Source organism: Melanotaenia boesemani, chromosome 7 (assembly GCF_017639745.1).
Source record: "Melanotaenia boesemani isolate fMelBoe1 chromosome 7, fMelBoe1.pri, whole genome shotgun sequence".
In the NCBI taxonomy this organism is placed as follows: Eukaryota; Metazoa; Chordata; class Actinopteri; order Atheriniformes; family Melanotaeniidae; genus Melanotaenia; species Melanotaenia boesemani.
Window position 1 is genome coordinate 16,706,981 of NC_055688.1, and position 19,920 is coordinate 16,726,900.

Below are 19,920 nucleotides of genomic sequence, written 5' to 3' on the forward strand. Positions count from 1 at the left end.
GGACAGCTGTGTTTGATAATGCCTTACACAACAATGCTAAAAATTATGAAGAATCATTTTTAGGATTTTAGTTTTATGTTTTCAGACCACACAGTCCACAGTCTTTTTGGAAAAAGAATGATGGACATGGACTTTAACTTTTGCTTAGCAGGAATGTTTTAAATTCAAATTTAAGTTTGATTATTTTGAGTTCTGTCTTTGTTTATTAAAACTAACAAAGTGATTATCATTTTAAGAGATTGTGGAAGACCTACAATATTATTTTAATCACATTTTGAATAGGAAGGAATTCTCAACGTGTCATCAGCTGATTGTTAGATCATTCATCTGACAGACTTTCTTCGGATGATGCATTGGAGATATGGTTCAAATAAGACATGCCTCAAAACTAACATACGATCGCAAAGTAGATCGTTAAGTTGATAAATGGGCCATGACAGAAAAGGAAGAGTGGCTGGGAAATTGGCTAAAATGTAAAATGTGTGTACACCGCTACCGTGGGCTCAGGGTGGATTTTCGTCGTCTGGGTGGGAATATAGTGGAAAGAGAGCAGGGACTGCTTCTGTGTGAGATAAGAGACAAGTGAAAGTTTGTGGAGCTCTTTCGCTCTCTATTCTGGTGGCATCAACATAGAGAGAGAGAGAGAGAGAGAGAGAGAGAGAGAGAGAGAGAGAGAGAGAGCGACAGAGGGAGGGAGAGACTCAGAGAGAGGATTTTGGGGGAAACCTAAATACAAATCTGCTTGCCTCACTCACTCTCACAACCTCCAGGCGTCTGTGTTGCGCCTCTGCGCTCTTAAAACTTTTTTTCTTCTATTATCAACTAATCTTCAACCCTCACTTTTTTATGCAGGGATGTTCTCTGGAAGGAGGTTACACCCCAGCACAGCATTTTCATCTTGGAAAGTTTAAGAATCAGGCTGATAACTTCTCAAAGGGTTTGTGAATGGGGAGAATTTGGGAATACAAAGTGACGCACAGTTTAACTCTATGTTATACATACTGTATATGAAAAACACTTTTTCTTGTGTCTCGTCAAAGTCCTCATTGTCCTCCTTTTGTGTTTGTTTTCCATGGAAAGGAGGTCTTTTAAGGAGTTTTTTTCCCCTGATCGAGTCACTCAAGAGAAAGTTTGGTGAACTTGTGTAAAAAGCGAACACAAATCTTCATTAAGAATTTTTGCATCACAAAATCCGGCTTCTCTTCTTGAACGCCTTAAGGATCCTAACGTCCAAAACTTGTCTTGACTTCGCGGATTTTCAATCAACTTCTGTTGGAAGTAGTTTCAGTGGATATCATGCTTCCAACCGGGCCAGAGAAGCGCGCCGCGCTCTGCCGGGTATGGGCTCTGGTTTTCGCTTCACTGGTGTGCGTAGCGTTGGTGGATGGATGCCCACACAAGTGTAGCTGCTCCGGGTCGCATGTGGACTGCCAGGGTCTCGGTCTGAAGACTGTGCCCAAAGGAATACCGAGGAATGCCGAACGCCTGTAAGTCCATCTGTATTATAGTTGAATGTAACTTTGTTGTGACCTTATAGTGCGTGTCACATTTATGTTTCTCGAAAGACTTAATTGGATTTGGCGTTGAATTTGCCACATGTAGGGGTTTTAAATGTTTCCAAACAACTGTTTTCAGAGCGTATGCGTCTAAACTTAAAAGTTAAAACTACTTTCTAATAAATTTTGCTCGGTTGAAAGATTGCATCCACCTGCATGAGTTCTCCATTTACTATTGAGTAACATTCATTCATTTTTGCTGCACTTTGCATAATTTCCCTCTTTTTCTACAGTTTTTTTTTTTATATTTTCTTTTCCTCTGATAATTTTTGTTGCCGTGATTTAGATTTAGATGCCATAACAAACAGAAAAAAAAGTTTATTCAAAACCGTTTTAACAAAACTTGTTTTCTTTGTGACATTTACAGTTGATAACTACTAAAAGGAACCCATAATTAAAATTACTGAGAGACATAGTTTACTAGGAAAAGTAAAGCCACTTTGATTACACACAGGATACTTGATGTGCATGAAACTAGTGGAAAAATCACCAGTGACCCCAGTGAAAAAGGCTGTTAAAGTCCTGACATAACTTTTACAGACAGTATTCAAGGTTTCAGACAAGTCAAAAGAAAAGTCTAAAAGAGCTTATTTCAGTGTCTTTATTATTTCCTGCACTCCTTCTTGGACCATTAAAACGTTTTTCAGTTTCGAGAATTTCCTAATGGGCTAGATTCTCATCCTCAGTCATTCATTAGCCTAAAATCCAAAACTTTCACCGCCTTGTCCCCCCTTTTTTTCCAAACCTGGTGACAGTTAGTTTAAAATGATATTCATTCCTCAGGCAGAGACAGACCCCTGACTGATGCTGCTGCCTGATCTTGACACGTATACACCAGCACAGCCTCACACATGCCCTCACAAACACACACACCTTTGCTGTTAAGGTATGGAAGTGATTATATGTGATAACGGAGCAGCCAAAAGCCCCGCAGGGGATCAACAACAGACCTAACCCTGAGACAACAAACACAATCAGTAGGCTGTAGAAGAAAGTGGGGGGCAGTGTTTGTGGATGTGTGTGTGTGTGTGTGTGTTAATATAGGGAGTTCTGCTGGTTATGAACCTAAATTAGCATGGGAATGTATTTTTACTTTTGCATGTGTTTGTTTACATGTATGTGCTTGTGTTTAACTGGTGTGATTGTGTTTTTTGTGCACGTATGTTTTAGGAATGAACCCCATACCTTCTCTATCCTATAGAGCTGCTGTGACCTCCAAAGACCTGCTGGCTTTCACACAGCAATCCCCTGAAGACATTTACACCCTAGAAAAATAAATAATTACAGCGGGTTATGATGGGGAGGTGGGATAAGGTGTTCCTCTGCTTCTCGTTGGGGGTCCCTGGGGTGGAATATTTGGGGTAGCAGTGCTCTCCCCCTCTCCTTTCCCTCCAGAAACTATGTGTTTATGTTTCCCTGATTTATCCAGGTCAGTGTTTCAGATGCGACTTTGTCCAAGAGTTGCTCTTTTCCTCCCTCTTTCTCTTTCCCTTTGCTGGCCTTCACGTCTCCTTTCTCTGCAGATATATTTTAGGGAGCCTGAGATGGGAAACATTAAAATGGATGATATTTATTTATATATTTATTTATTTGAGTAGTTTAAGTGTGCCTTTACATTGCTTCAAGTCAACTGGAGCAGTTTTCCTTCAAATATATTCACTAATTTCTGGGTCCATTCGTAGCATATAAGTGAAACCATTTTCATACTCAAAGCATTTAGTTTTATTGTAACTAGTGGATGGGAACACATGTCAATACAAGAGAAAGACTGCAGGACATGTAAGTTAAAAACCTTTGTTCTTTTCCTTGAGTCGGAAATACTATTTGAGTGTATTTTTAGATTTTTCTCAAATTCTGACTTTTACATTCTGCTGAAACGACACCATTAAATGAATTCACTGAGAACAGTCTAGAGGTATTGTTTCCTTTAGAATTTTGTACAAAACAAGACCACAAAAGATGTTTGAGACCAGGCTTTCACCTTATCTTGAGTGGAAAATCTTTCCCGGCCCCTACATTGCTGCCCCCTTTTATCGCTCTGTAAAGGCACATGTGCTAAATCAAACTAATTTAGCAGGACTCTGGAGAGTGTTACTGAAAACAAATGCAGAAAAGTGGTTAAGCGGTGTAGAGGTGCATTACAGACGGTGAGGAAAACTGGGTCTGACAAAGAAGCGAAGTATTGAAATTCACAAGAAAAAACTTTGATACATTACTATGAAAAGTTATACAGATGCATATTTTCTCATGAAAAAGAATCACATAGCTGCTTAGAACAGAGGAAATTGGTCAAGACGGAAAATGTCTGGCACTGTAAGGCATGAAAACCATCAGCATGGTTAGTTACTCCCTACCTTCACACCACATATAACTTTCAGTCCAGCTCTTCTCTTCTGCGTAGAGGGTGAGCAGCCATCCACCTGTCATAACCATAGAGTCAATCTTTTTAAAAGCCAGGTTTTCCTCACTATTATAAACAGAGCATTCAGAAAGGTTAACGAGAGAAAAACACTGGTGACCTCAACTGTTCACTCGACACACACATTCGTAGTCACAGTCGGCCTTGCAGATTACCTCAGGCCAGCCAATTCTGTAATGTCCTCCTTGGGAAGCCACTTGAGACCTCATTTGCATCTAATTTGAGTGGAGGGGTTTGGGGAGGGGTGAGGGCTTAACAGGCTTAACGAGGTGGGGGTAAAATGAATTGGAAAACTAGGACTGCTTTTCTCTCCTGGGTTCACTTCACACCTGCCTTACGGGGATGGTGCAGTCACACACAAAAACCAACACACACCCTGCAGTGTTTAATCTTTTTTAGCTGCAAATTGCAAACTGTTGCCCAACTACTGTGAAATGTCAGAGAAGTGACCACTGTTAACTCCAGAGGGAGCTTTCAATTGGCTGAACTGCAGGAAAATTCAGTATTTTTTTCTTTAAGTGCATTTCTACAAATATGTGTGTTTACTTAATGCCAGTATGTTTTAGCAATGTTTAGATTTATCCTGTATGTGTATGAGTGTCTGTGCTGTGTGTTAGATGAGTAAGTGTGGGTCTGCAGCTGAATGGACTTGCTGCTGGAAACGACATGCTCCTTAAGCCAACTTTAGAAAAACTAATTTTGATTTTAACTGCCCATTCTTCTGTTCCTTGGCTAAAAGCACTCTGAGGAAGTTTTGGCAAGTTCTTTACAAGCAGCACCTTCTCTACTTTCTCTAGCCTTGCCTGGCTTTTTCTCTCTTTATGTCACTTTACTTCCCTTTCCAACTTCTCATCTTTATCCCAACTGTATTTCTCTTTCCCACACCTTGTGGTCGTTTTCCCCATCCTTTGTCTTTTATTAAGTTTCTAGTATTTTATTTTTTTCACCATTGGCTCCGTCGGCGATCTTTTCTGATTCCAGTTCCACCACTTTCCCTGACCTCCACATCCCCTTTTAACACAAACACACACACACATACACGTTCAAACACCAACAGTTTGCCAGCAGCATCTCTCCTGTAGAGTTTTCACAGCTCCCATTTCCCCTCCTTTTGCCAACCTACCATGGAGCACACAACAGTAGGATACTGCTGCTGGTGTGTGTGTTTCTGTGTGCAGACACACACGTTCCAGCCCATACTCCTGGCTCTTATCAAAGCTTGGTGTTGATTGGTCAGTGGACGGTGTAACCGCCACACCCTCAGCTATGAGATGGTGTTTCATGGTGGGACTGGAATTTGTGTGTTTGGGTGTGAATGATCTTTCTACATGTAGCAGATCAGCAAAGTTGTGCTGACATGGCTCCAGGCCCCTAAAGTTCACGGGGATAAAAAAAAAATCTGCTTTGACATCATTCAGCTGCACTCCTTTCAGTTTGATTGGAACATTTTTCCTGATCTAAGTACAAATGTTATAGTATCGTATACAAATGCTGACCACACCCAATAAATCTGCAAGTCTGAGATGTATTCCAACTGTTTCAATAATTCCCATGATGTCTGCTAAACATGTCATGCTAGTAAATTGCCAGTTTTTGTAAGAACCAGGGAGCTAATTATTTTGTTTGTGAGTATTTCTTCATATGTGCACCACTGTAAAGAAAATTTTAGCAAGAGTAAATGATTTGGTAGCTATTAAGTAAACACCAGCATTCAATGAAGAATGTTCTTTAGTGTTATCATGGGTACAATTGTGATGTAATACAGCACAGTGTTATTGTTAAAGCAGACAAATCTAAACTAAGAAGTATATTCTACAATGGACTTGCTGTTCTCCAACAGCCTCTGTTATGCCTATTATCTGTAGCCATTTTGTGGTATTCATTTGACCCCTTTCCAGCTTTATTTGAATCAGCTATGGCATACTAAATGGCTTAAGTGAGGGTAACCAACATTTGGGCTCCAGTTCTAGGTCAGTGGGTGATATTCTTTTCCCTAAATTTTTCCAGCATGTGGGCAGTTGACCTTTCTATATAATAACTTTTAGCCTGCCAAAGAAGCAGCCAGCTGGCACTGACAGTGGGCACTGCCCTTCTGGGAAATGGAGTAAGCAGGATGTCACATTAAAACATGCACACACATATTCTGTTTTCACATGTACGGTACAGGGAAAGAGGCTCACATACTAGCTTACATATGCATGAAAAACAAGGCATGTGTTTGCAAACATATGAATGAACTGGCAAGATGTTGGCTGAATACATATATGTGGCAGTTTTAGGACCAGCCTACCTGAACAATGTTATATAATTACAACAACTGCATTATCTGAAATGACAAATGACCAAAAACAAACAAAAACAAAACAGGATGAAAAAAACTGAGCTCATGGATTGGCCAGGACCAAAAAACAAAAGGTTTTCCTCATTGGAGGCATCAGCATCAAATTTATGCAGTGTTGAGATTTCTGTTTTTACTCTAGTGTTCAAACCTAATACTGTTTTCATGAGAAGCTGTCCAGTTTGAACAACAGCAGCATGTGCCACTTACTCTCTTTCTTCAATGGATAGTCCATCTGCATTTACACTGTAAGCAAGCCGCACCAAGGTTTACTTGCAGGTGAACCAAGACCCCCAGTTTTCAAGCGAAGGCCACACCCGAGTCCAAATGAGTGTTCAAACTACTCCAAATAAACCATACCATCCGTGGAAATAGACCAGGTCGACCAAACTGCAGTGTGTGAATGCTCCCATATTCATAGGCTCTTCCCCTAACTTAATTCACATCAACCCAGGCTTTAGCTCTAAAAAAATAAGACATTTTTATCAAATTTTTAAGTATTGCTTTTTTTATTTTTATTTTTTGAAACTTGGACAATTTATATAAATAAAGAGCACTGGAAGAGAGCACATCTAAGTGTGCCATTTTACCAAAAGATGAACAATAATTAATGGACCATAACAGCTATACTTGAGATGTGAACAGTTTAAACATTTATTTTACAGTTTGCCTTCAAAGTGAGTTTTGCCAACCTTGGGGTCAGTTTAACACCTGCATGATTAGCTGCTGCTTTGGAGACTTTGCTTTTTCCATTTTTCTTAAGCAAAGCTTCTGTACTACAGGACCACTGTGATTAACCTGCTGTGTATAGTGTTACTATTACAGATTGGGGTCATGATTTGATGATGACTTAGAAAAACACAGGGTTTAGGAGAGCGTAATTTTTCTTTTAAACTTCAAACAACTCTTTGATGTTGTAGGAACTAGCCAAAATAATTTCCATGTCAAAGTAAAAAAAAAAAAAAAAAAAAAAAAAAAAAAAAGGGTTCTTACTAAGATAGCATAAGAGGACACACACACACACTCATACACACATAAAAAAGATTTATACATATTCCAAATTTAAATTTGTAATCATAAAGGACATGGAAAACGTAGCATGTAACCCCACACACACTGCACGCTCATCATTAGGCCATCACAGGCAAACGGTTGACTGTCATGCTTTCACTGGATTAAACGTGGAATTGGTTGTAAATGGAAACTCTGGCGTATAATGAGAGAGAGAGTTTGTGTCACATAAAAACAACCCAGAGTCACGAATGAACTTCTGTGACTCTGCTGAGACAGAAGTCCTTAGACTTGAAGACTTAGATATGTGTGTAAGACTAGAGGGAACATATAGGTTTGCGTTCATGAGTGTGTGAGCGGTACGCTTGGAATAAATTGATGTTAACAAGCTCTGCCACTGTTTTGTTAGGCCACTGTCACCAAAGAAACACATTGAATCCCTTCTGCAGGGACTATATTTTCTCAGTGTGTGTTTTTGTGTGTAGTCCTTCCCTACACATACGCATATTCATGTTTGTATTTATTTGTGGACATGGAGCATGAGAGTTAGACTTATAATTTTGCCTTTTTTGTCCCCCACTCAGCTAAGCTCTGTGTGCCAGACTGTTTACGCTGTGCTGGAAACTTGTACAGAAAATGGTCATTGGGCTGTGCATATCTGATTGCATATCTGTGTGTTTCTCTGTCTCTCAAGCTTAGTTTCTAACATTTACATTCACTTTCAGCCTCTCATTCTTCTAAATCTCTCTCTCGTTCTCTTATCCTCTCTTTGACTGATGGAGCAACAGCTAGGCTTGCTCTTGTCAAGTAGCCTTTTGGCTGCCAAATTACCCCTAAACTCCCTACAGCAAGCTATTCACTTACAGTGCAGTCATAGTAAATGTAGACAAAAGCAATCCAGGCCTATAAACTCCTACAGAAAAGAGCTGAGCAAATACAGCAACCCCTTTGGCTTGTAACTCAAAAGAAAGCGATGCTAGTAATGTGGTCAAGCTGTGTGGTTAACAGCGCCACCAAACTATGGATTTCCTGATTGGCATCAAGATTGAGTGTAGACAATGTGGAAAACAGTCAACTGGTGATGAAACACATGAAGAGAAACATTGCTACTGTGATGACCTTTCAGCTAAAATATCTGGAAAAAGAAGAGAAGTCTAAATGGGGTGAAAACAAAATAAGTGAGCGTGAGAACAAAACTAAGCCAGACTGAGATGGTACATACAAACTAAAGAGTAGATGAGAGTGAGCTGTACTGAACATCATTCAGACAGGATTCCCCTTTATGGAGTGAAAGCGAGTGTCCTTAAATCTGCTGCGAGGACAATGTTTTACTGACTAATAGCTACTTTAACTACAGCATCTCTACTCTGTGTATTCTTACAGGAAGCAGCTTTAGTTCAATAAACATGTTAAATGTCACAATGTATCCGAGAAGCGTGAACTGCCCACACACTCAAACCTTATCTCATAGTTGGAGCAAACAGGCAACACCAGGCAAACCTCTGTTGTTGTGTTTAAGTGTCTAATCTAATTAATGCCAATGTGAAGTTCACTTGGAATCTCTGTGTTGTAACATGTAAGAATGTAGGTATTAATGTTTAGAAAATAAAGTGAAGAGGATCCTGTTTAATTTGTTATATCTATGTTTCACCATGACAGTACTTCCCAATTTATCTTTTTAGGATAATAACAGATGAAGTAAAGGTTGAACATCAACCTACTAGTTGTGAAGGTGGGTCAGGGGTGCTATAACAGGCAGTTTGTGAAGCTTTCAAAAGACATATTTTTCTGTCAATCTGTAGTTTTATAATAATAACGATACTACTTCTACTACTACTAATACTACTACTTCTACCACCACCACCACCACTACTACTACTACTACTACTACTACTACTAATAATAATAATTAAATTGAGAAGACATCAAGATTTGAGTTTAATTTAAACCATTTTATACCAAAATAGAGCATTTTGGTGCTTTTTGCTATAGCCAAACTTACACAAACTGGTTCAAACACACAATTATTTCTCTATGTTTTCAATTTTCTTGTTATCTTGAGATAACAAGGACTGTTTTCTCGTGATAAAGTTAAATTATATCTTGTTATCTCGAGAAAACAAAGTTTGTCTTCTTGAGATAATGAGATGATTAAGGTGGGCTCAAAAGTAAGTATGTGACACTTGACAGTCAGACATGTTGAAATTTCAGCCTTGTCAGTACAGAACAGCTCTGTACTGTGATATCCCTTGGATCCATCAGTTGAGGTGTTGGGAGAGAAGAACATAATGGCTAGCTCTAATGCCCACCTCTCTTGGCTTCTGTAATAAAGGACAAAATCTTCTCTTAAAGGTACTTTTACTTGCACCTGCTCTTACTTGTTGTTTTTAGTTGCATTTTAGGCTGTAAATTGTCCAGAAACCTTGCAGTGATGCTCAGCTCTGTAATAGTAGAGTTTACTACCTTTTAGCATCCGTTTGATAGAGATCCAAAAACAACAGAGAATGGCTTCACAGCAACTCAAATGATCCAAAACCTCTTCAATATTTATTTACTTACTAACTTACTTATAGAAATCTCTTAACAATTCCACAGTGTAGTATAAATTTTCAAATATTTTTTTCTTTTTCTTTTTTTTTCTTTCTTTTTTTTTTACCCAGTCCTGTCCAGCATCCTAACATACAGAACGGTTGTATGTGTGCCATATTTTGCTTGACAGATTTGCTCTATCAAGGGAGACATGTTATTTACATGGCTGCCCTTGATATTTTTATTATTTTTATTGTAATCCTATTTTCTTTATTCTTTATATGTCAGTGCCAAACCTGACAGGGAGCTAGAGGAAGAGGGGAAAAAAAAACAAAAACATAAAAAGGAAGAAAAGGACAGGATTAAAATGTGGAAATAACAGTTGTCTAGGCTGCCTAAAACACATACACACAAAAAAAAAACCAAAAAAACCAAAAAAAAACAAAACAAAACAAAACAATATAAATTACCACAGTACTACCTGATACATAAAGAAAAATAGAATAATGATGAATAAGATAATGAAAAAGTACAGTAGTCATCAAACATACCTGCAGAGAAACGTACCAACACACAAACATCAGCAACATCTAGTCAGAAGCAGATGGAGAGACACGCACGTTTGTGAGCATGCACGTGTGCGTGTGTGGCCATGCAACAAGGAAGAAATGCATGCTTGCAAAGATGCGGTGATCACGCCGCACCCCAAAGCATTAGTGGGGAGCCCGAGGCCCCAAAGGCCCAGCAGGTCTACAGAGCACCAAGCCCAGGACGGCCAAAGCAGACAGAGCAGGGGCCCACTCAGACTAGAGCAGAGGTGCCCCCAGACCGGAGGCCCCCGGCGCGACGGAGCAGGGGCACCGGGCAGCACAGGGCGATAGTGAGCAGGCCCAGCAGGAGTGGGGCGTCGCACCACTGGCTGCACGGAGGGCAGGCACCCCACTGGCCCAAGGGCCACCCATTCCCCCCAGCAGAGCCCCGCCCAGGAACCCGTTGGGGCCTGACTGCCCCAGGCAAAACCACCGCCGGCCACGCCAACCCAACACCAAGGCTAAGCACCCCAGGGACAATAACATGTCCGCAGCCCTCTCCCAGGGCGCATGGAGGTCAGGCACCCCACAGGCCCAAGTCCACATAAACACACTCACACAACCACATACATTCTCCCTAAGGTCTCACCAGCCACCCGATGCAGCACCATAGTAAAACGTCGTCAGCATAAAGACTTAGTTTATGAAATATGTTTTTGGACTGAATGCTTTTAATAGCTTGATTTTGTCTAATTGCAGCGGCTAGCAGTTCAATAAATATAGCAAAAAGTGAGGGGGGATAGCGGACAACCTTGTCTGGTGCCCCTTTGTAAATTAAAACTTGGAGAGGTTTGATCATTTGTTCTAACACTCGCAATAGGAGAACTGTATAAGATTTTAATCCAGTTAATGAAAGATGTTCCAAAGCCGAATCTGTTTAAAGTAGCTAGTAAATATTTCCAGTTAACACGATCAAAAGCTTTCTCTGCATCTAAAGAAACTATTATTGTTTCCAGGTGATTGATGGTAGAATAATCTATTACATTAATTAGTCTCCTCATGTTAACAGAGGAATATCTGCCCTTTATAAAGCCTATTTGATCAGGGTGTATAATGAGCGGAGATACTTTCTCTAACCTTCCAGCTAATTCTTTGCAGATTATTTTAAGGTCCGCTTTTATCAGTGATATGGGTCTGTAGCTAGATGGTATTGTGGGGTCTTTACCTGGTTTTACTAGTACAGTAATGGTGGCAGAGTTTATGTTTGGGGGTAAGTAACCACTTTAATTTATTTGTGTCACCATTTTGAAAAATGTAGGGGCCAGTGTTGACCAGAATTCTTTATAAAACTCTTCTGGGAAGCCATCCGGACCTGGGGCTTTTTTACAGGGCATATGTTTAAGGGCTTCAAGTAGCTCTTCCACTGTGAGGGGGGAATCTAAGGCCGTGACTTGTTCCTGCTGTAAACCTGGAAGATTTATATTTTTAAGAAAATGATGGATATTGTTGTCTGATGGCAGTGATGGCTTGCAGTGTAAATTAAATGTTTTTTTTCTAGAAATAAACAATTTAAAAAATGTCTAAAATAACATCTTGAAATAATCATGTAGTATAAAATGGTAATTGTTCCATTATGACCTTGAATGCATCATTATGTGGCCTTAAGACACAAACGTGTCTTAGTGGCCCAACTAAAATATGCTACTGTGTTGCTATTTCTGATTATTTTATAGGGTTAAAAATAACATATTTAGACTATAAAAATAGAATGCTGCACTTGGTTTTTGTTTAAAAATCTAACTAAATTCAGTGTTGAGAAATGTTTTCTGTGACCAACGGTTGGTTTCAGCTGAACATCCTGTTGCTAGTAGCAACCCCTAGTCACTCACACTTTTTCACAGCAGTTCTCAAATATGTGGGTGTGTAGAGCATAACTTATAAACCTAAAACCTGGTCCAGTCTTTGTCTGTAATTTCTTTGAGATCATTCGGTAACCAAGCTATTGGCTCACCATTTCTCTGGGGAAAGTAACATGGGCTTCTCTTATTTAATATAAATACCTTTCACTGTATTTTTAATAGTTTTAGTCTTATTCTTCACTTTGTATAGAGAGTTAATGCTTAAGTTTGAGCATTTTTTAATCAAACAATTATCCATTTCTTTTCCAGTCCCATTTTTATCCACTTCAAGTTCACAAGGGGCTGATGACATGTCCAGTCCAACCTGGACACATCATCAGGCTGTAACGGGGCCATCTAAGAGATAAACACCCATGCTCACATTCAATCTTAAGGTTCATTTAGAATAACATACAGATTTTTGGAATGTGGGTAGACGCCAGAGGACCCACAAATCTAGCCACTGCATCACAGTAAAGCACTCAAGTGAAAAATAATACTATGTAAAACTATTTTGTCTGATTTTTTATTCAGGTTTGATCATCATCTTTTTTGAACATGTCCAAATCTTAACCATCTCACCTGAAAAATGTTTTATTAAAGGGCAAGTGTCAAACATATATTTGGCCCTAAGCTCGCTTCTTTGGATGAAACATTTTAATGAATTATTATGCTCCTCATGCTTTCTAATTTTAATTCCCACTGAGGTAACCATGAGTGTTAACAAAAAAGCCTTTGCAGACCCTCTCATATCTTAACATGTGAAGTGGATGAAATTCAGCTACACCAAAACCAGCTTTGAATCACTGTCGCTGCCTGGCCTGTCTGGTGACACACTCACTATAATGTGGAGCGCAGGGGAAAAGGAAGACGGCAATTAGGATTCCTTGCGTAACTGGGAAATTTAGAGAGAGAAATTGAGCATACCTATCTCCTAGAAAGATGGATGGAAAGCAAGAAAGCAGGAATGAGAAAGTGAAGCGTTAAAAGAGCTTTGTGGAAAATAACATGAGATTAGGAGAGGAAGTGGACGCATTTGGAAGCTAAGCATTGGATGAAGGACAACAAAGGATGGCAGAAAGATAAAGGATGAAGGGAGAGTAAGATAAGGATGCAAGGCTTGATGGAGTGAGAGAAAAGTGTAAAGAGGAAATGTCTAAGTGTCAGACAGAGATAAAGCTGAAAGAGGAAACTGCAGTTGTTTTGTCGATGTTGTTGTCCAAGATAGAGAAAAGAGGAGAAAAAGGTCATGGAAACAAAAAAAACAAGACAAACTGAGATAGGGGGACAGAGGTCAAGGTAAGAAAAAGGAGGAACAAGTGACCAGCCAGCAACCTACAAGACATTTGATCCATGTAGAAATTTCATAGTTTACCACAGTGGCAGCATCAGTCCAAATTTTCATTCCATTGGGCTCTTGGGAGTCACACGATCTGTCATTTGTTTAAGATTCCTCTCTAATAGTTATTTATCTGTTTTTTTCTCAGCCTTTTTGGTTGTATAGCTAATAAGCCTGTGCTATAAGCAAGTTACACCCCCCCCATCCCTTGTGAGACTTACACATTATATGCATACATGCGTTGTGTTGTATAGTATGTGTGTTTAGTCAAGCTGAATGCCAACCCAAAGCTGCCAGACTTTAAGGTTCATTGGCTTCATTGCTCTAGGGTTAGATGTCTGTGTGTGTGTGTCTTTGTTGCATAGTGTATTAATTCCCTGCACACCTGCTGTTTGCATTCTTGTCTTATCCCCTTGTTGCAAACACACACACACACATATACACACTTTACCTCTGCCTGCAATGGAAACAAACAGTGGTTAGGGCTTTTGTGTTAAGGCCCCTTGCTAGCTTTCTGTCTGCCAGCTGGTCAGTTAAATTTGAAGCTAAGTTAAGCTTTACTGCAGGGGTGGGGTGGACACCCAAGTTTTAACAGTCCAGGTGCATAAAAATGGCTGCTTCACTAGCTTTTAGTTATCAAAATTCACTGTAGTCCAACTCTTTCTCTGCAAGAGCACTCCAAGTTGATCAAGCTTGTTAAGGCTGGATCAACAAACCAAAGTACTGAGGACCCGCTTTCTCTATTCCTTTGGTGGCAGCTGCTTCATAATGACTGGCTCATTCTCCAGCTGTGTGGTCGACAGCTGAACCGTAATTACCAATTTTACTCTTACATACTGTATGTGTGAATTATTATGTGACATTTCCCAGCATTGCATTATAATCTGCTCTCTAATACACGTGACAAAAAAGAAAGCAATAGTTGAAGTTCAGAATACAGAAAACTTGCACTGTACTTGGCAATGGCAAATTCTTAAATATGTTATAACATATGTAATTTGCCATGTTATTGATTGTATACGGCAGTTTTCATAAGGGTAAATTGTAAATTAGGGTTTTATTGGACAATAAAATTTAGGTTTTTGACTCTTTGCTTCAGTATGAAGTCATCACTTGCAGGGATTTTTTTACATACATCATCATGGATTGGTATGCTATTTGAAAAGTTTATACATTTTCTGTAACTTTCCAGCCCATTTTGTTTTCCTTCTGGCAGCAGCCTCCACTTTCTCAGTTTTTTTTTTGGGCCAGTGTCAGAGAGGGCAATGCCATTGTGCTTTACCTGGAGCTGTATCCTCGCTGTTTGTTTGACTGCAGAGTGGTCTCCTTGGTGAAATCAGAAGTTTCCAGCGCGAACAAGAGAAAGATGAAGATAAGGATGGAGAGATTAGAGGTGGAAAGGGAGAAAAAAGCAATGGGTAGGAAAAATGTGGCCAACTGTAAAAGAGTAAAAGATTGAGATAAAAGAAGAGAGATTATGGGTGGGGAGAAAAACAGATGAAGGCGTAGAAAAAGCGTTTAGTCAACTGTGAAACGGTGAATGATAAGGCATGAGAGAGAGGTGGTAAGCAGTGTAGAAGAGAGGGAGATTACAGAGAAATACAGAAAGTGGAGAGGAAGCCTGGGAACGTGAGGTGAAGCTGGCTGTGAAGGACTGACAGACTGACATTAGAGAGGAATGACTGGGGCGAGATTTAGGATAGATTAAGAAAAAAGGGAGGGCAAAAAGAAAAAAAAGTGAGAGATTGTGGCCAAATGTTAAAAGATAGAGAGCGACAGATAGCAGAGAGGGGTAATACAGGGAGGAGAGGATGGATTGAGGTGAAGAAGTGGTGAATGGAAGTTTTCGGATTGGATGCTACTTTGGAGTCACTCAAAAGTGAGTGGATACCTGGAATTACATATCAACCCAAAGAAAAATGGCTTCTTTCGTCATGGATGACAGTTTTTCTCAAGTTCAGAATGGTAAACGAGTAGTGTACCAAGTTTTTCTCTCTATATAAGAAGGCTTGTGAAATAAATGCCAGTACTTGTTTTTCAAGGAACCAACTATTACACAAACTGTGTAGTACTGTGACGACAACCAGCAGCATCTAGTTGAGATGGCTGTTTAGCAGCTCACTGTTCAAAACTCCGGTATTCTCTTTTTATTGATGCTTCCAAATTTCAGGACCCTAGATGATGCAGCATTATCTTTTAATGCAAATTCCTCAGAGTTCAAATATAGTGCAATAACTATGTTTTCATTTTTTCCCTTTTCTATTATAATACATCTACTGGTGGTGTTTCCATTTCTAAAGACTTTGATGCTCTCATTGTCAAGGTGTCAATAGTTGTCCCTCTTGATCAGGACAACATTTACGTAACGAGTGATGAGAGATTGGTGGGTGTCGTTAAAACCCTTGTCCTTTAAGGAAGTAATCATTGGCTCAGATCCCATCCTTCAGTTTTCAACATTTGCTTTACTTCAGGGACAATTCACTCTCACCTGCTTACAATTAGGAGTTAAAAATCCAGGACTGGGTTTAGAAAACTTTGCATTGCCTCAAACTTTACCGATTATTAAAAATTGGTGGCAGTTTTTGTTATGTTACCATTACGTTACATGCTACGAAGTATTCATGATACTTTTTTGTAATATTACATCAATTTAAAAACCTTTCACAGATTTTGTATTGAGGTTTTTCCCACCACCCTTCCCCATTTTACATATCAAGAAATATGAACTTTACTTCAGCAAACTTGGTTTTAACTGAGGCCAGCTTTCCCAGAGTACCTTTGTTGTAGAGGGTAGGAATCATTTATCAGCAGAGTAATTTATGGGAACTCTGATTGTATCAGATGAGATATTGAAACTATCCATTACCTTGGAGCCCTTTTCAGGACACCCCAGTGGGTCTTGGACCCTGTTTTGGACTTTAGGGAAGCGCTAGTCTGGCCTACACCGGCCCTCCCTGTCTTAGGTCATGGTATGGCTCTTATTAGCGGTCCTTGCCCTGGCAGTGTGGGGAAGCCTTTTGAAACCTAATATGGTCTTAAGTCAGATTTCTAAATGTTTATATGTATTATGAAAAACACACACGCTGACTGCCTTGGCAAACCTAAGCTCTGTTTATGTGCGAGTGTGTCGGAAAGTGAAGGGGAAAGATGTGTGTATGAATAAGAGGCTAAATGGTGTGTCTTGTTTGTACCCTCACTGTGTGTGTTTCTTTTACTTTGCTTTGATTCCTCCTATGCAACGGCGTTTCAATAAACAGCATACTTGTTTAAGGGAAGCCAGTCTATACCCACACTCACGCGCACACACACCAATACACACACGGATGTCAGGTCTTATTGCAGTATGTGTACATTGTGCAGTCGAGGTTAAAACAGATTGAATGACAGCCAGGAAACACGATAAGCTTTTAAACTGCGATGATGGAGAGAGAAAATAATTTCATCCCACTTTTTATTTTTCCCTTTTTTCTCTGGAAGTTTTCCCTCAATAATTCACTGCAGCAGGGGCCCAACACGTGCTAATGTTCTTGGTGCCTGTACAGTAGAAGTGTTTGTTCATTTTGCTTTCTGTTTGTTTGTGTTTGTATGTTTGTTTGCATGAATCTGTGTGGGCTCATATGCTGTGGGGCATTCTCACGCTGTCCATGCTGCCACATTCACAAATTTGGCTGAGTTAGAACTTAAAGAAATGCTGACATGTATTCAGTGGGTTTACACAAATATTCATACGCTTTGTAGCATTTATTATATGTTCTGAATTATTGGTATACTGAGTTAAAAATTCATTATATTAACTGAAAGCCACAAGTCTGATTTGTAACGTCTGTTTCTTTTTGCAGGGATTTGAACAGAAACAACATCACCAGAATCACTAAAGTGGACTTTTCTGGCTTGAAGAACCTCAGGATTCTGTAAGTGTGTTTGTTTCTTTGATTCACAAATCATTTTTTTGGTGATGCAAAATTTTGTGCTGCTGAATATTGGACTGTTTAACATGAAAATATTGGCTGTGATTTCTGGTATTAACAACTTAAAATATTTTTTTTATTTATGTGCTAGTGACCTTTTATGAGTTTTTAATAAGTTCACAAACAACTTTAAATATGAATAACATACAGTAGCATTAAAAGCTCATTTGTTCAACCTTAACCACTTACAGTAATGCTTAAAATTGGTTTTAGATAAAAGAGCAAGTACAAAGAAAAAGGTGAACTGAAGCAAACATAAACCACATTAGGTCAGTTCTTCATCATACTGCTAACCAGAAGTTGATCTAGTCACAGTTAGAAACTGTGCCGTCCTGTTTCTTTTCGTATCAAAAGTTCTCCTCAGGTTCTGTTACCTGATCATTTTGCTTGTTTGAAGCAAGTATAGAAGCAGAGTGATGGAAAAGCTCATATTTAAATAGATTTTCTTTGTTACTCATGAAAACATCCTATCTTCAGATACTTTATTTATCCCTAAAGGGAAGAAGTAAGTTTTGGAGAAGTATCTGCGATTTAGAAAAAGCTGACAACCTATTTTAGGTTTGAGGTTTGGTCGAATTGGGCCAGGTAGAGCACCAGCGGCCTTCTGTGTTCCTTTTCCCTGTCTTTATTACCTTATTGTGACCTATATGTGTGTCTTTACAAGGACTCCTATCAAGAATTGCCATGCTGGAGCAATTAAGCAAATGCTATATTTACCTAATGAGCCTGTGTGTGCCTATAAGGGAAACAAGTCTCTATAAAATAGTTTCCCATCTTAATGAGGGCTTTCGGGGCAGGAGAGAATGTGAGTGTCCTATCCAAGCAGTTGAATTCTGCAATTACTGGATATTTACAAGGTTAAGTAACAGACTAATTGTGTGCTTACATGTCAGCAAGACTTCCATTTTTTAAGCAAGGACCACTGAAGATGATGAACCATTACAATATGACGATACACTAATTCTGGACAATTACTAATATGAACTATTTCTTTTTGAACAATATTTCCTTTCTAGGCGAAATTACTAGTAAAGTTAAACATGTAACTAAGTTAGAGTCAAATTACCCAGGCTGCTTGGAAACTAGGTTCAATATTTAATTTTAACCTTTGTTTTCATGCTCAAGTGAAACAGCTTGACCTGAGCCATGACTGATACTGATACTTAGCTGGGGTATCAGTCAAGGCTTCCTCCATCATCTCAAGTTGATTTAAAACCCTGCAGCATGACTCATGACCAGACCAGAAAAGCATGAGCACACCACTTTTATGCTTGGTTCCCTTCATTGGCTTAACCAATCAGAGTGAATGGTTGTGAGCCCAACGTGGGTCATCAATAGTTGAGCCAATTAGAGTGAACGGTCGTGAGACCAACGTCTCCAGAGTTTCTCTTGTCGGCCCTCTTGGCCGCTATCACTATGGCGCACCAACCTGCGGACACAAGTTAGTTTTGGCACAAATATCTCGCAAGGAATGAGCCAAAAGTCAGGCCACAGTTTTATCACGCTGTGACTCGCGAGAGTTTTCACATCAAATCTACAAGTTTGTTCATTTTGGCACATTTTTACCTTCATAGATAGCGCACTATTTAGGGGCAGCAGCCTAAGCAGGAAAGCCCAGACTTCCCTTTCCTAAGCCTACTAAGATATTAAGATAAAATGATATTAAAATGAACACAATTAAAAAATGGCAAGTATTCATAAATTTTCTATTTGTGGATTAAATATCTGAGGGCAGAGTGCCACAGTAACCACTGTAAAGAATTTACAAGAAAACGTTAATTGTCAGACAATATTAGAACACAAACTTGATCTCATTCTCTGCATTTCAGTGTAACATCACCATCCACCAACTCCTAAGACATTATACGTGATGTAATAGTTGTGCAATACCACATTTGTGACAGTTCAAATTGAAAGCTTTAAGGCACATTACAATTTGAAAATAATAATAATAATAATAATAATGATAATAATGTTAGCTTAAACATAGAGAAAAATGTCACTTAACTTTGATGGAGATTGTTAAACTGGTTAACTTTTTTAATAACTCTTACCAGGCAATAGCCACCTTATTGACAGTATAGGGAGATTGCGCAAGCCTTTTTTTAAGTTTTGTAAAATGCACTTGATATCAGATATATTGAGCAAAATGTTCAAAATCCAGATGATCAATCAAGATGGTTTATAATCAGTCTTGAACTATTATTATTTTGTTGTTACTGCTTGTCTAAATTTGGAGTAACATACCTAAATGTTGAATGAAATATAATTTATATAATGAAAATACAGTATACAATTTGTGACATGAAAGAAAATTTTTAAATATGCTTGG

General features: G+C 39.1%; 1 protein-coding gene across 1 annotated transcript in view; it reads left to right on the plus strand.

Moving 5' to 3' along the window:
• The first annotated feature begins 748 nt into the window (after nucleotides 1-748).
• Nucleotides 749-19,920, plus strand: part of slit3 (slit homolog 3 (Drosophila)) — a 267,486-nt gene continuing 248,314 nt past the window's right edge. The window contains exons 1-2 of the mRNA XM_041989715.1: nucleotides 749-1,487; nucleotides 17,460-17,531. Of these exons, the coding sequence (XP_041845649.1) occupies nucleotides 1,297-1,487; nucleotides 17,460-17,531 (263 nt within the window). The 5' untranslated portion in view covers nucleotides 749-1,296. The remainder of the gene's footprint in view (nucleotides 1,488-17,459; nucleotides 17,532-19,920) is intronic.